We start from the raw sequence: 16,457 nt of genomic DNA on the forward strand, positions 1-16,457 counted from the left end.
CCTTTAACGGCTGAGCCATCTCTCCAGTCCCAATAGAATTATTATTTGGTGGAGTCTAAATGAAGGCAGATTTGTAATGAGAATAGTGGTTTCATCCATGGTCTGTATACACCATTTCAGAGCTGGAATTGTGTGTGTGTGTGTGTGTGTGTGTGTGTGTGTGTGTGTGTGTGTGTGTGTTGCCTTTCTGTTTCCCTCCACATGTTCTCCTTCATTCCCACTATCCTCTTCTTCGAAGTCCCCTATTTGTCCAAGAAGTCTGGTTCTCATGAGTTCAAACACAGCCAGCTCTTGTGTGAAAGGCCTGGTCGTAGTCCCTCCGACAACAGTGTCACTGTGAAGCACTGCAGGTGCAGATGGAGAATGGGTCAGAGCCAAGGATGCTGGCGACTCCTCGTGGCCACAGACATGGGACAAGAACCGGCCACGTAAGTGAATAATAAACGTGAGTGAAGCAAACCTCCTTGAAGTCTTGACATCTTGCTGCTTTGGTCAGAGCTCTGACAGCCTGGTCCCTGGGGATAAACAAAGGATACTGATGAGCACTGGGAATGACCCTTTCCTTCACCACTGAAAAACACACTTGAAAAATATCTGGGGGACCGGCGAGATGGCTCAGCGGGTAAGAGCATTTCCAGACCACCAGATTTGATTCCCAGCACCCACATGATGGTTCATAACCATCTGTAACTCCACTCCCTGGAGAGGTGATTGTCCTCTTCTGGCCTCCATGGGCACCAGGCACACATAAATGCAGGCAAAACATTCATACACATAAAATATAGTGATAAAATAATTTAAAAATATATGGAAATGATGGATTTGAAAGATAAGAACTAGTTAGTATTTTATAAATTAACCTCTGTATATATGTAAGTATTAAAGCAATATATGTAAATTATAAGGAATCTGGAAAATTTACATCATAAAATTGCCAGTAATATGCATATATGTGTATATATTTGAAAAACATTAGACTTTTTTTATGAAGTGTCTTTCTATGTTGCCCAGACAGACCTGAATCTCATGGTGATCCTCTTGTCTCAGTTTCTTTAGTGCCAGGATACAAGTGTGAACTATTACACACAGCAAGCAGCAGATTTGTAAACATTTTTATTATGCTAATTTATTGGGGGCGGGGAGGCTATGCATTCCACAGTGTACTTACAGAAATCTGAGGACAATTTGTAGAAACAGAAGCTCTCTCCTTCCACCGTGTGGGTCCTGAGGCTCAAACTCAGGTCATCAGGGCTAGTGGCCAGTGTCTACCTGCTGAGTCATCTTGGTAGTGCCATCATATTGTTTTTATTTTATTTTATTTCATTCTATGTGTGTGGGGGGGGTAGTTTGCCTTCATGTATGTATGTGCATCACATGTGTGTCTAGTGCCCATGAAGACCAGAAGAGAGCGTTGGATCTCTGGGACTGGAGCTAGGTAGTTGTGAGCTGTTGTGTGGGTTCTGGGAATCAAACCTGGCCCTTTGACAGAGGATAGGGTAAGTCATCCCTCTAGCCCCTTCCATTATTATTTTTTTTACAGTTAGAATTAGGATATGTTATGTTTTAATCCATTTAACTCATTCCGCACTGTGGACTTACTAATTTTCTCTGATGATAAGTAAGTGTAATTTATCACATGTAAGTGTAATTATGTATAACTTTACACTGTTTCAGTTTTTCCTCAGAATACATTCCTCAAAGTGTAACAGGGTCCCAGACTTAGGAGGCCTCAGACCTTAGCACAACTGACTTCATGGTGGAAGTACCATTCAGGCTGTAAAACTCGGCACATAGACAGCACCACTTGCCAAACAAAGGTCTAACCCATCAAAGTCCATATAGTTCTGAAAAAGTCTCAAAATGCAAATGTACTAACCTTGCTTTTTAGCTTCTGCAGTTCTGCTTCTGGCTAACTGCTCTTCTTAACTGGAGTATGTCAACCCAGAACATGGTTTTTATGCTTTAAAGCTCACTCTGAGAAAGGCTTGTGGGTACACGGGGATTGCGAATACCCAATGTAGCTCCTGGCTGGTTAATAAACACTTTATCTTGGCTAAAACCCATGTCCAAGCCGTCTTCTCTGGTGAATACTCCACAATAAAAGTAACATAACTTGGTATACATTTTGGAAAAACTCTATCTGAGCTGCTCTGTAGGCAAGCTAGAGCATTTGGAGTCCCACAACAGCATATAAAGTTCCTCATTTTCCCACACCTAGGAGAACATTAAATTAAAAGGAAAAAACCTGACTTGCTAGCTTATCTCAATCTCTTTAATTTAACTTGCATTCCCTTGGAAATTAGTGAGGCTGAATACTTTTAATGTTATTGGACATCCTGAGAATTGTCTATTGGAATTTAACTGTTTAAAAAGTGTATTTTTTTTTTAAAAAATTTATTTTTATTCTCAGTTTCAAATTATGTATATACATGTGCATCTGTAAGGGGATATGTGCACATGAGTGAAGCTCTGTAGGGGCCAGATCTCCCTGGAGTTGGAGTTACAGGTTGTGAGCCACATGACGTGAGTACTGGGGACCAAACTTGGGTCCTCTACAAGACCAATACAATGCTTGTAAGCATTGACCCATGGCTTCAGCTACCCCACCCCACTTTTTTTTTTTTTTTCGAGACAGGGTTTCTCTGTGTAGCTTTGGCACCTTTCCTGGATCTCACTCTGTAGTCCAGGCTGGTCTCGAACTCACAGAGATCCACCTGCCTCTGCCTCCGGCGTGCTGGAATTAAAGGCGTACACCATCACCACTCGGCTCCCACCCCACTTTTAACCTTTTCACGTGAAGTGTACTTTGATATCTGGTAAGAAATGACGACAATACTTCAAGTTTCCTCAGCTTTTCCAGACACTTTCTTTTTCACTGAGCTTACACTGTCTTTAATACATTATCAAGCTTTAATGTCTTCCATATTTATTGTAGTTCATTTGTCATCTGTTGCTTTTATCATGAGCACTATAGTTGCTCTACTTTATGGCTATATACTATATATTATGTCAAAGCCTGATGAGGCAAGACTATGCATTATTTTTCTTCTTCAAAAACAACAATGCTACCATTTCCTTTACATTCTGCGTGTGTGTGTGTGTGTGTGTGTGTGTGTGTGTGTGTGTGTGTGTGTGTGTGTCTCGGTATTAAAATTATTTTTTGGAGAAAAATCTCACTGGCTTGTTGATTGACTAAAATGGTAGAAGTTACATATATTAGCCAGTTAATCCATTGTATAGGCAAAGTATTCCACTACAATAGACAGGCCTTTATCCCTGGACCATCACATCTCCAGAGGACAAATACAGACAAGAACATAGGCTGTGGACCAGGACCAGCTCTGTGGGCTTAGTGAGTTACTGAAACAGTTCTGCATCTCAATTTCATCCTCTATGATGTCATCCTTACAGTTTTATTCACCCCCAACCCAATATGACACTGGATTACACTCTTGCAACTAGATTTCAAGATATTTAATTGACAATTTTTACTATTCACCCAAAGGGTACTTTATAGGAAGACTATAAGGCAAAGCAAAAGTAATGTAATTGACAATAATGAGTATCTCCACACCCATCTGAAGGGATAATCTCCAACCTCATCAGAAGGGCAGAGATTTTTGGTCTCCATCACACACATACCTAATTCACATATTGATACACAATAAGCACTTGATAAATATGAATAACTATGAATATTGACTGAGTAAATGAATGACCAATGATGGTCCCCTTGGTTCTAATATGTCAGGATACTAAGGACAACAGATTTATTTGTGTTCTCTTGAATGGTCAAGAAAAATAACTTGGGCTGGAGAGATGGCTTAGAGGTTAAGAGCACTGGCTGCTCTTCCAGAGGTCCTGAGTTCAATTCCCAGCAACCACATGGTGGCTCACAACCATCTGTAATGAGATCTGGTGCCATCTTCTGGCCTGCACGCATATATGCAGGCGGAATACTGTACACATAATAAATAAATCTAAAAAAAAAAAAAAAAAAAAGAAAAAAGAACTCATCAAGAGAACTCAAATGAACTCATCTTGAGACCTCCCTAAGCTCCCCTAAAATAAAAAGAGAGGGGAGTACACCGGGATAGGTGTGGGGGTCTTAGGCTGTTTTACAAAGCAAATTGATTAAAGGAGGTCCTGGAATCTGATCACATTACCTCAGAGACTTCTGTCTCAAAAGCAACATCGATTTTACCCTCCCAAAATGATAAACACCCTATAAGGTGTTTAAACTAACACTAAGATATTTGCACACATAGGTTCATATTGCACACAGAGGATTATTCATGATTGCCAAAAGGTGGAAGTCAATAAAGTTTCAACTGAGAGAAGCAAAGTGTGGTCTGACCACACAACAGAATGGCATCCAGCCCTAGAAAACCAATCAAGTACTGAGACGTGCTGCAGTCTGGATGAAACTTGAAGGCATGATCAAAGAAGCCAGTCGCACTAAGGAAGGTGGAACATGCATGTTTGAGGCCAACTTGGGCTACACAGTGAAACCTGTCTCAAAACAACAAAGCCAGTCACAAAGGGACAAACATTGGGTGACTCCACTTATATCAGGTTCCTGAAGTATTCAAAACTGTAAAGAAAGTGGTAATGGGCAGTGGCTGGGGGTAGGGAAATAGGGAAGTCACTGTTTGGAACAGTTTCCTTTATGGAAGATAGTTAGGAGGATCAAAACTTCAAAGTCACAGCAAGTTTGAAGCCAGCCCAGGCTACACAAGACAGTGTCTCAAGAAATGAAAACAAACAAACTCAAATCCCAGAGATTTATTTCCTAATGTTCTGGAAGCTCAAAAGTATAACATGAAGGGGCCCAGATCTGACAAGGGCCTTCTTTTTTATTCTTATTTTATGTGTATGGGTGGTCTGCCTGCATGTATGTCTGTTCACCACATGCATGAAATAAGTGCCCACATGGGCCAGAAGAGGGTGTAAGTAAATGGTGGGCAAGTAAATGGTAGCAAACAGCTGCAAGATAATATGGAGGCAGTTAGTGCCATGACCTGTATACATGAAACGGCTAAGATGGATAACTTTATGTTATGTGTTGACATTTCCCTCAGTGCAACAGAGGCCGGACCGTACAAAGTGATTAGGTCATAGTCTAATAGATTACTATCACATGAGGGAGGTGGCTTGTTGCCTTGAACGTGTGTTTGTGATTCAAGTGAATCTGCTTCTTCTGTCACTCACTCACTCTCTTGCTGTGGTGATGATGTAACAAGAAGGTCCCCCCATGGGGCTGGAGAAATGGCTCAGGGGTTAAGATGGCTGCTCTTCCAAGGATTCTGAGTTCAATTCCCAGCACCCATATTATGGCTCACAAGGGGCGGTTCCTCTAGTTCTGGGGGATCTGATGCCCTCTTCCGGCCTCTGTGCAAGGCACCTGTGTTTGTCGTTTCTGAGACAGCCTCACATAGTCCAGGCTGACCTCAGACTTTGTGTAACTGAACTTCTCACCCTCCTACCTTCATCTCCCAAGTGCCAGGATGACAGGTATGACAGGTACAGTTTATGTAGTGTTGGGAATCTAACCAGGGATTCCTCATATATCCTCATACAGCATGTTCTCAACCAACTGAGCTACATCCCTATCCAAGTCTCTGTTCTTTATGAATGACCAAATCTTAGATATCCTGTAGATATCACAGACATATGAAATGGGCTAAACATTATGCATATTTTACTATACTTTTATAGTTACTAAGGATGTTTAAAGCAACTCTCTGGAGTGTGGGGTGAAGGAGCACAGTTCCCTGGAGAGCAGAAAGGGCATAAAGTTCTGTTCTCTTCTCCTATGTCATGTCTTATATATTTCCTCCATCTGTCCATCTATCTGCATCCCTTATAATAACTGATAAACAGTACCAAAAGCTTGTAGGTCATGAATACTTACCCTACCAGGCCTGAGAGCACCAGATCCTGGGATACCTTTCCATTTTCCACCAATTAGCCACTGTCTTCGGTTGTTGATGTTTGCTTATGTTTTTGTTCTTTTCAACAGGGCCTCATTGTAGCCCATGATGGCTAGCCTTGAACCCCTGATCCTTCTACCTCTATCTCCCAAGAGCTGGGATTCCAGTTGTGCATTATCACTCTTAGTTTAGTCTGCTGTTTTCAACAAGGAAATCGATCCGATCTACATGGTTCCTAGGGCTTGATGTCTTTCTGGCCACTTCCCAGGAAGATCTGGCCAAGGTCCTGTGCCCAACTCTAGACAGATTTAATTCTCCCGACTATTCTTAGGACACTGTGGATATGAATTCTTGGCCATGTTCCTTGTGATACCATAATGCAGGATAAAAACATAGCCTACCAACGGGGAAGGATGTTTTCAAAACTAGTTTCACACAAAGAAAGCTGATTAAGGTTGTGTGATAGCAGTTGGAGGGCAGAGGGGTAGCTCAGCAAGTCCTCTCCAAACGGCTGCAGCGGGCACTGTTGTCCAGGAAGGTATTCATTCAGTAAGACTACAGCAGTGCTATCTACAGCCAGCTCCAGACCAAGGTCCTGAGGGGTGGGGGGCAGGGGGTGGAGTGGCAGGGGGTGACTTCCAGAGAACAATATTGATAGGCAGCTGTTTGAAGAAAGTTTAATCTCTAAATAACCTTTAATGGGGAAGCAAGGCAACTTGAGGGCCAGTTTTATCTCGAAGGCTTTTGGCTTGTTTCGCAGCATATACTATCTTCCTGTGCATGGAAACTCTCTATGAGAAGATCCACACCGAAGAACATCTCCAAATACACTGAAGAACAGAGGGAGAAGATGCATTCTCCCCAAGGCCTCCTGCTGACACACCCACAAATAGACTTTTGAGCTGTTGAAGCTGCCACAGAGAAGATGGAAGTGTGAGCAGAAAGGAAACTAAAGAATTAAAGAGCTCACTTCAGTAGTGATCTTTGTCTCTCCACGGATCAAATGTGTCCCTGCCTCCTTTCCAAAGCACCAGTCCCTTGCATCTGCTGCCAGAGCCACTGTGCCTTTTACTCCAAGGACTGCCTCTCTATAATTCTACATCCAGAGTGACTGCTCATCACTCAGTATTCACTTTGTGTCTCCAAGTTTAGCAGGACTCTGGAATCTTCTGGTTCATTTCTAAGAAATCACAATGACGCATTTCACTTTAAAACATTTCAAAGCCATTGGAAAAGTATGCAGTTGGTTAGTTCGACTTTTATTTCACACTTGCCACCAGCCATTGCTTCCCTTCACCCACTGGGCTAGTTTCCTAGGTGGCTTTAGACTCTAAGTCATATGGTATCTCAGCGACTCCCCAAAATTACCAAAAGGTTTTTCTCTGGAGGATGTATTGTTTGCGATTTTACTGAGGAATCTCCTAGTTTTCAATGAATTGCCAATTTTATCATGAAAGAAAATCTTTAGTTCTACTATTTAGTTTCTCAAACTGAAAGGTCACTAAAAAAAATAATGTATACTGTGATTATAAGACTTATTCTTAACTAAAGGAGTATTGAATGCAATTTCCAGTGATTTTCTTTGGAGATTTTTTTGTTATCGTGAATTACCTCAAATTGTTGGGCAGATATAGTATGTGTTCATTGGACAAGTAAGTGAACACAGTAAGTGGGTGGTCAGCCATTAAAGACATGCATATGCCCACTCTGCCTGATACGTAATAAGCAGGTGGTAAACATTTTAACTATAGTTTTGCTATAAACATAATTTAACTATACAGGCAGACTACAATTCACAGACTCTACACACACCATATTCAATGCACAACACCTTAGGATTAGTTTGTAAAGTTGTAGCTTCTGTGTTAAATCTGCAAGTTCCAGTCAATATTTCCAACTCTTGCTTTATCTCTCCTTATGCCCTTCATTCTTAGAGGTTTTGAAAGCACTGTATTTGGGAGAAAATTAAGAAATGTATTATGGAAAATGAAGCAGTTAAAAGTTTAACTTCCAGAGATAGTGATCTTTAAGATTTGCTTTCTCAGCCTTTTAGGAATTCAATAAATCCCTTAGATCTGTGCATTAATTTAATTGTATAAAACCCATTTCTTACTCTACAGCTTATAAGTGTGTCTGTCTGACTTTTAAGCCCCTTCCAAAAACTTTGCTGAAACAGTAACACAGTATTTAAACTTTTTTAAATTGAAAATCTATTTTTTATACAATATATTCTAATCACGGTTTCCCCTCCCTCAACACCCAGATCTTCCTATCTCCCCACCCATCTAATCCCACACTTTCTCCCCTTAAAAAAACAGACATCTTAAAACAACAAACAAGGTAATAAAAGAGTTTGCCGTGTACCCACATCTAGAGATGACTATAGATGATGCCCAGTTGTAGGGAGGGAAAGGTGTTAACAAGGGTTTAAGACAGATGCTCCCTGCTGCTGCTGGTCTAGGAATTTTTAGATTTTAAGTGTGACGGCAGGGGTTCCTGTTGTCTTTTCCTGTCCCATGGTTTCAGTCAGACTCTCCCTAGTCCATTAGAAATGTTCAGTGAATTGGAACTTCTAAAGAAAAGGCTCTCCTTCGTCCTGGGGTGTTCCTGTGTAAATAGCCCGATGAGCAGCTCCTCTTCGAACCAACACATCTAAGACACAAGACTTGGACGACAGAAAAGTACCCTGTACTAGACTGAAAACAGCAGTTTTAAATGGCACATACACACACACCACCATCATCACCCAACACACATAGATACTCAGCGACAAATAAAAAGTAAAACGTATACAACCTAAATACTGATATAATGTGTATGAGAACCCTAGACACGCAAATAGAAACTATCAGCGCCACTGCCATCATCATCTCCATTACCATTACAGCAGAAATGTGACACGTGCCAGTTCTGCAGGCTGAGTGGCAGACGCTGGCAACTGCCACCTAGTGGCGCCAACGCTAAGAATACAAGAGCAGGTTGGGCGGGGCCTCAACAGCCGGGCACCGGAAAGAGAGACCCTGAGCAGTGCGCAGCCTCAATGCACCACCTCGGCCAGAGTGGGCGGTCCGAATGGGTTTGCCCAGGTTCCGTCAAATACCGCGAGAGTGCTAATCCCGTACCTAGCCCCTCCCTCCTTATAGGCTAAGTCCTGCCCTGGGCCCGCCCTTGGAGGCACAGGCCCCGCCTCTCGGGCAATGCGTTTCCGGCGTTGTAACGCGGCGCTGGTTGGCTGGCGAGGCGGAGAGCATGGCGGCGTCCGTGCTGGGCTCGCTGCTGCGGACTTTCCGGCAGGTCAGGCCCTTGCCTTTCTCGCCAGCCCACTTCTCACCCCTGAATCCCGTGTCCTGTGGGTTCCCCCGTACCCTGTCAGCTGTAATGCGCACGGAGGACCAATCCCAGGGCTCCGTCCACCTGCTTTCCCCTTCCGCCTTGGTTGGGAGAGGCCTAAGCGGCAAACGGGAATTTGACATTCAAGTGTGGAGCGGTGATTGGAAAGCTAAGAGGTTGACTCCGATTTCATGGAACTCCGTGTAAATGGAGAAGAAAGGGGGTCGGAGGATTGAGGCCTCGGAGGCTCCGACCGTGCAAGGGAGCTAACTGTCAGGGAGGGCAGCCAAAGCCACATGTGGTGGCTTGGAAGCAGGTGGTGACAGAATTTCGAACACAGAGCAGGCCATTCCGCTAAAACTGAAAGGTTAAAGAAAGGACTGGGAATTGCCTGTAGATTTGAGGAGTGGCAGTGTTGTGATGCGGACAGAAACTGGGAGAAATAGCAAAGGAAATTGGAGAAGTCTTTGAGAGAGTTTTGCTAGGGAGGGGTGTCAACGAGAGGGAGACCTGAGTTGTTTTTCCTTTATCGTGACAAAACAACATCGTGTTAGAGGGAGAGGTCCACTTGAGTGGGAAACATTGATGATAGAGAGGACAGGGAAGAATCGCCGGAGCTCTGCCTCTCTGCAGGCAGGAGGTGACGTAGGGTCTTGTGTTTGAAGTTTGATCGCAGGCAGGTACGTGGACAAGTCACGTGTAGCAGTTTTGTCCAGTAGAAATATAATGCCAACCACAGGGGTGATTTTCATTTTTTCTAGTATTTACATTGAAGTTAGAAAGTAGGTGCATTTTTAGCCAGGTATATCCATATTTTAACAAGTCAAGATTAGGATGATTTATGAGACATTGACATTCCTCTGTTGGAAACAGGTTTTCAAAATCTTATTTGTATCGTACTTAAAGCATATTACAGTTGGGATGCTAAATTTTGCATCATCATAGTGGAAAATACAGTTGTACCCAAAACAAAGTTGCTTGATATTTGAAAATTGAAGTGAATTAATAGCAAGAATTATGTCCCCAGTTGTACTGCTTACAGCCATATCCATGGTTAGTGGTCACTGTAATGGACAGAGTTGACATAACTGGAGAGGGTATAGAGTGTAGTGCAAATGCTGCTGAGTAGATAGATACGGTAGTGGGAGTTTGGAAAGTCTCTTTAGATTGTTTCTGATTTTATAGCTAAGGAACATTGAAGTCATCAGAACATGAGGGTGTGGGGCAGGGGACAATGATTTAAGAAAGGACATTCCTGCAAATTGTCCTGATTTCTACATGTGTTGTATGCACATGCACACACAAATAAATAAATGTAATATATTATTATTATTATTATTTTTAATACTAAGTCTTGGGCTGATGAGATGGCTCAGTGGGTAAAATACTTGCCACCAAGCCTGCGGAGTTCAAATCCAAGAACCCATGTGGTGGAGGAGAGAACTGACTCACAAAAGTTGTCCTCTGACCTTCACATACATACACACACACACACACACACACACACACACACACACACACACACGTGTACACACACACAGAACTGATTCACAAAAGTTGTCATCTGACCTCCACACACAATGCCCATCCATACACAAGCACATGTATGCATGCATATGTGTCAAATAAGTATAATTTATTTTATTGCTAAAAGTCATAAGTAGTGACTGAAAGAACTTTATGGATTGGAAAAACACTTGCAGTACCCATGGTCTGGTCTCTGTCTTTTAGGCGGTTCCTCCATCTGCATCAAGTCAGGTTCGAGGTTACTATGTAGACTGGAAAATGTTGCGTGATGTGAAGAGACGAAAAATGGCTTATGAGTATGCAGATGAGAGACTTCGGATAAATTCTCTCAGAAAGAACACCATTTTGCCAAAAGACCTTCAGGTTAGCCAGTTGAGTCCCTTTCTTTCACAAAATCATTAATTGACATCATTTCAGATTCTTTTTGATACTGTTTTATTGCAACTTAGTATTACTATAATTTCTGGAGAATAAATAAGATCAAATGCTCAAGTCAACATAAACAGTCTTAAAATCAACTTTGGTGAATTTAGGATAAAAGAAAACTATTCATTTCTTCCTGGTTCTTTAGCCATTTTATTATACAATCCCTAGCAGGTATTAGTGAGTGGTGGCCACATAGAAACTGAGAAGTATATTGATGCAAGGTCTCCCCAGCCTCAGCCCAGTCTTGGAACCTTCAAGGCATTTGAAGGTATTGCTGATGCATGGGCTGTATGCAGAACACATGACCTGTGGTCCTTACTCGGGACCTGCCTTCCTGAACCCTTGCCCCTTCCATGTCCATGGTTAGGCAGTCTTCCATTTAGCCTGCCTTTCTTGACATGTACTTCTGGTGAAATAAAAGGACGTTGATCCTGTTTGGCTTCCTGCGGCATATGGTTTTACACTTAAGTGGTGACAGAGTACATGTACTGAAGACGCTTGTAGGAAATTATAAACTCAAGGCTATTTACCTTACTGAAAGTTCATAGAAAAAAAAAACAACATTTATACAAATTGGCAGAATGATTTAGTCTGTTTTGTATTCTTTTTTCCCCCACTTTGGTTTTTCCAGACAGGGTTTCTCTGTGTAATCCTGTCATCAATACCTGGCTGTTATATTATATTCTTTCAAATCTCATCTGGTTTAAATTAAATCACTAGAAAACTGAGTTCCCAGGAGCACTCTGCTGTGGCTTTTACTACAGTGGCATTACAGTTCCACTTAAGACAGCAAAGAAGAAGGCCTTGACAACTCAGCTCAAGACACCTTTGATCACGGAAGCATGAGTAAAATGGTGGCTGCCAAGAGCTGGGAGTCAATAGGGTCAAACTCAGTTGGTCAACAGGGACACACTTGGGGTATTAAGGTGAATAAATGCTACCTAAAATATAGCTTACTAGTCATTCTAAACTTGAAATTTGCCAAGAGTAGACAGATAATACATACAAAAACTATGAGCCAAATGACATTGATTAGCTTGATTGTGGTAACCATCTCACAATATGCCAGTATATAATAATTAAATATATACAAATTGTCTATTAAGCCATAGGGTAAATGAGTGAGCTATTTCTGAAGAACACCGTCCCGCCCCACCCCCACCCCCACCCCCTACCACACACACACACCCCAAAAATAAATGCCTCTAGTGTGAGTACCAGCAATAGCAGTGCAGACTGAGCCATCCAAACTGATCAGGGCCGTCTGATGCTTACAAGTTAAATTTATGTCCAGTTCCAGCAGGTTTTCCCAACTTTCTTTCCTGCTTTCATCTTCCTTGTCCAAGTATCATCTGTAAACTACTTTTTATTTTTGAGGAAAAGAAGGGTATGCATAGGTAAGTGCACATTCTTATAGCACGTTCATTGACCTTGTGTTGTTTTATGTGATTCTCTACATACTTCATGTCAGTGAGTGTATAAGCTTTTGGACATCAGAAGCTTTGAATGCTCAATTATTTAATTTAATGGTTTTCCTAGGTATCATTTGAATTTTTGTCCTTTTAAATGTTACTGTACTTTTTTTGTGTCTTCCACAGTCTGTCACAGGGTCAGTGATATGTGCCAGTACATCTGACAAAGTGGTATAAGTACACATATTAACAAACTCTTATGTAAGAATAAATATTTACTGACAACCTGAGCCTAATCTGCCATACTTTATCCTCTCAATTACTTACCAGTTTCATAGGCATTATGTGTACAAGATTCATAGACATTGCAAATATTTTTTTTCATGTAAATCTTGTCTGATCACCTTTATTTCTGCAGTACTCAGAATCTTTATCTTAAGACTTTGAGGCTCTTGGGAATCCAACTTTGTACTCGTCTCAAGCCATGGTCTTTCCTACTGTTTCATCAGCTCAGAGGTTTCAAGCTTTCATACTTCAAAAAATTAATGTGTGTCTATATGGGGGCAATAAATGCATTCACATATTTTTTTCTAAATGACCTCAACATGGATGTTTGGAGCAGCATTATTCACAATAGCTCAAAACTGGAAGCTACTCAGATTTCCAGCAGCTATAGAATAGATAAAGGAATTCCAGCCCCTCAACAAAACTAGCACCAAGGAGACTGAGCATATTAATGACACTTGGAACAGTGTAGGTGGTCTCACAAGCATATTGTTGAGTAAAAAAGCCAAACAAATGAACAGAAAGAGAAAAGGCTATATGAGCATATTACATGCAATTTACAATAGGGAAATGTGTACTTGCGATGTTAGTGAGCCTGTTAGCTGTTGGCCAGTACCCTTAGAAGGGAAACACAGATAAAGTCTTCGGTGCTGATAATGTTATTTTGTAATTCAATGCTAGCTACACGGTATATGTTGTTTATAAAAATATACTGAACTGTCATTATGGTTTGTAGATTCTTCTCATTGCTTTAATCATTAAAATCATATTGGAAAACATCAAACATTTCTGGTTTGTTTCTACTCAAAGATTAAGGCTTACTACTACATCCAGTGTTTGGCTAAGATTCTAGCCCATCCTTCCTTTGCTTTAGGTACTGAGATGTGATCTGTGTTATGATTTCCTCCTAGGAAATGGCTAGTGAAGAAATTGCTGCCCTTCCACGGGATAGCTGTCCTGTGAGAATCAGAAATCGGTGTGTTATGACATCCCGTCCACGTGGTGTAAAGCGTCGCTGGAGGCTTAGTCGAATTGTCTTCCGCCACTTAGCTGACCATGGGCTGCTTTCTGGAGTTCAGCGAGCAATATGGTAAATCAGCTGCCCGGGAAGCCAATCCTGGCAATAGAGACTTTACTAATAGACTAAAGTTTTTATCGGGTCTAGTATGTTTAGTCTACCTGATACTGTTGACAGTTAAATTACTTTTAGATTTTTAAATAACGAAATGTGGTGATTTGTCATTGAATTGTCTTTTCTCTTTAATTTTACAATAGGCATATTACTCTTATACAAGGGATGAGTGGAATAAAAATATTTTCTGTGGAAGTATGGTGTTTTCCTTCAAGTTTGATGTTTAGTAACAGAATAACGTGTTTTTTAATAGTGATTTCACAAAACAGTTATAGACATCCCAGCTAATTGACAAGTTGCTTTTCTATGGCATTGTACCCCTGGGCTAGCTTCCCTGGCCAGCAATTAATACCACCTTTGGAATAACAGTAGATAGCAAGTTAAAGAGGATATTTTAGATTACATTTAGTGTCAACTTTTTGTGACAGTAAGTAACTGCTAAATAGCTTTTTGTTTCATCTTTTTAAAGTGTTTATTTATCTGCATGTAAATCTGTGCTCCATGTGTGTACCTGGTACTCAAGAGGCCAGATGAGGGCATTGGATCCCAAATTACAAACAATTGTGTTGGGAATTGAATTGGGGTCATTTGGAAGAGTAGCCAGTGTTCTTGACCACTGAGCCATCTCTCCACCCTCTAGTTGTCCATCTTTTAATTGTTATATTAATCAGTGAGTTCCGATAGGGCTAGCCTGATCTTTGCATTTAAAACTCACCTGTTGTCAGAGGCTTACACATTTCACTAATGACTGTTTACCCTGATCTTCTCATTAGATTTTCTAATTCTATCTTTGCTCATCAGCTTCTCTTTTTCTTTGTAGAGAACTTTCCCTATCAAGAATTACTAAAATGTATTTCTTAATGTGTAATAAATTTTCATAGTAAACAAGTTGGTACACATACCAATAAAAATGGAAACAAATTCATTCTTCATTTCTGTGAACTTTGAAATTTGTATACAGTGGTGCTTCAGTTCACTCTGCTCGTTCTTACTCATGCTCATTGTCTTATTACCAGTGGAAGTCCCTTGACATTTGTACCCTGCAAATAAGGTTATTTATTATGTCTTTACTTACTGACATAAAAGCCTATTTAGCTCATCTGTTTCCTGATTCAGACATTTGTCTTTAGGGATCCCTGGTTCTTAAAAGGAATGTTTAGACCACAAGATGCACTAGAGTTAACTCACAGCTACTAAGTTGTCACTACTTTACTAGGAATTTTTGTTTTGTTTTCAAGATTTATTTTTAATTATGTGTATATGTATGCATGGGGGGTGGTAAGTGCCTGGGGAGGCCAGAGGTGTCAGATACCACTGGAGCTGGGGTTAAGTCTTGTAAGCCACTAGGTGTTGGAAACTGAACTGCGGTTCTATGACAGTTGTTCACGTTGAGCCATCCATCCAATCCTAGAAATAGGGGCGGGGAGTAGGGGGAACTGGAGGGATGGCTCAATAGAGAATGCTTACTGCTCTTCCAGGGGACCAGAGTTAAGTTCCTAGCACCCACATTGGACAGCTCATAACCACTTATAATTCAGCTCCCTGGGGAATCCAACATTTCTGGCAGCCTCAGACAACCACGCTGACATGTAAATACCCACACATGTAAACATAATTCAAAAATAATAAAAATAACCTTTAAAAAAATCAACTCTTAATGTCACCAGCTTACTTTTATCACAATATATAAAAATTCAAGTATATTACTAGTACCACTAATTATGGCACAAAATTATTTAGAATCCATCTCACTAGTGATGGACAAATGATATTCTAAAGATGCTTGAGAATAACTTGTACTAAACTCAGTGTACATACTATTGTTTAAATAGTTGTGTCTCCAAAGTGTATATTGAAATTTAATGCCCAGTCCATGGTATTAAGAGGTACAGCCTTTAGGAAGTAAGGCCATAGTTTCACCTTCATGAATGAGATCAGTGCCCTGGGAGCTCCTGGAGGACTGAGTTCATCCCTTTTGCATCCTCTGACAAAGCCCTTATTAATCAACCACCAAATAGATTGGCCCTTGATCTGGACTTGCTAATCTCCAGAATGGTGAGAAATGTTTCTATCATTTCCATAAATTACATAGCAGAAATGGACCAAAGTGAGTTGGGCTTTGTTTTTCAACTATTTTCAATAGTTCTAAGGTCAACATTGTCCATTTCTGCTATAATATAATCTACCATAATAAAATTAGTCCCTGTTAATATTTGTTCCCAACTCTTTGTATATATCATTCTAATTTTGTTTTTCTGTTCCATAATCCCTAGAATTTTTCAAGTTAAGATAGACTCCAGCCAGGTAGTGGTGGCACACACCTTTAATCCCAGCACTCAGGAGGCAGAGACAGGCAGATCTATGTGAGTTCAAGGCCAGCCAGGGCTACACAGAGAAACCCTGTCTCAAAAA

The 16,457-nt window shown here is 41.0% G+C and overlaps 1 protein-coding gene across 1 annotated transcript; it reads left to right on the forward strand.

Moving 5' to 3' along the window:
• The first annotated feature begins 9,094 nt into the window (after nt 1-9,094).
• Nucleotides 9,095-14,977, forward strand: Mrps14 (mitochondrial ribosomal protein S14). Its single transcript, XM_052737343.1, has 3 exons — nt 9,095-9,227; nt 10,995-11,153; nt 13,825-14,977. Exons 1-3 carry the CDS (start codon nt 9,183-9,185, stop codon nt 14,005-14,007), a joined length of 387 nt encoding a protein of 128 aa, XP_052593303.1. The 5' UTR covers nt 9,095-9,182; the 3' UTR covers nt 14,008-14,977.
• The last annotated feature ends 1,480 nt before the right edge of the window (nt 14,978-16,457 follow it).

This window comes from Peromyscus californicus, unplaced genomic scaffold (genome assembly GCF_007827085.1).
Source record: "Peromyscus californicus insignis strain IS unplaced genomic scaffold, ASM782708v3 Scaffold_14__1_contigs__length_90479793_seg_2, whole genome shotgun sequence".
NCBI lineage: Eukaryota > Metazoa > Chordata > Mammalia > Rodentia > Cricetidae > Peromyscus > Peromyscus californicus.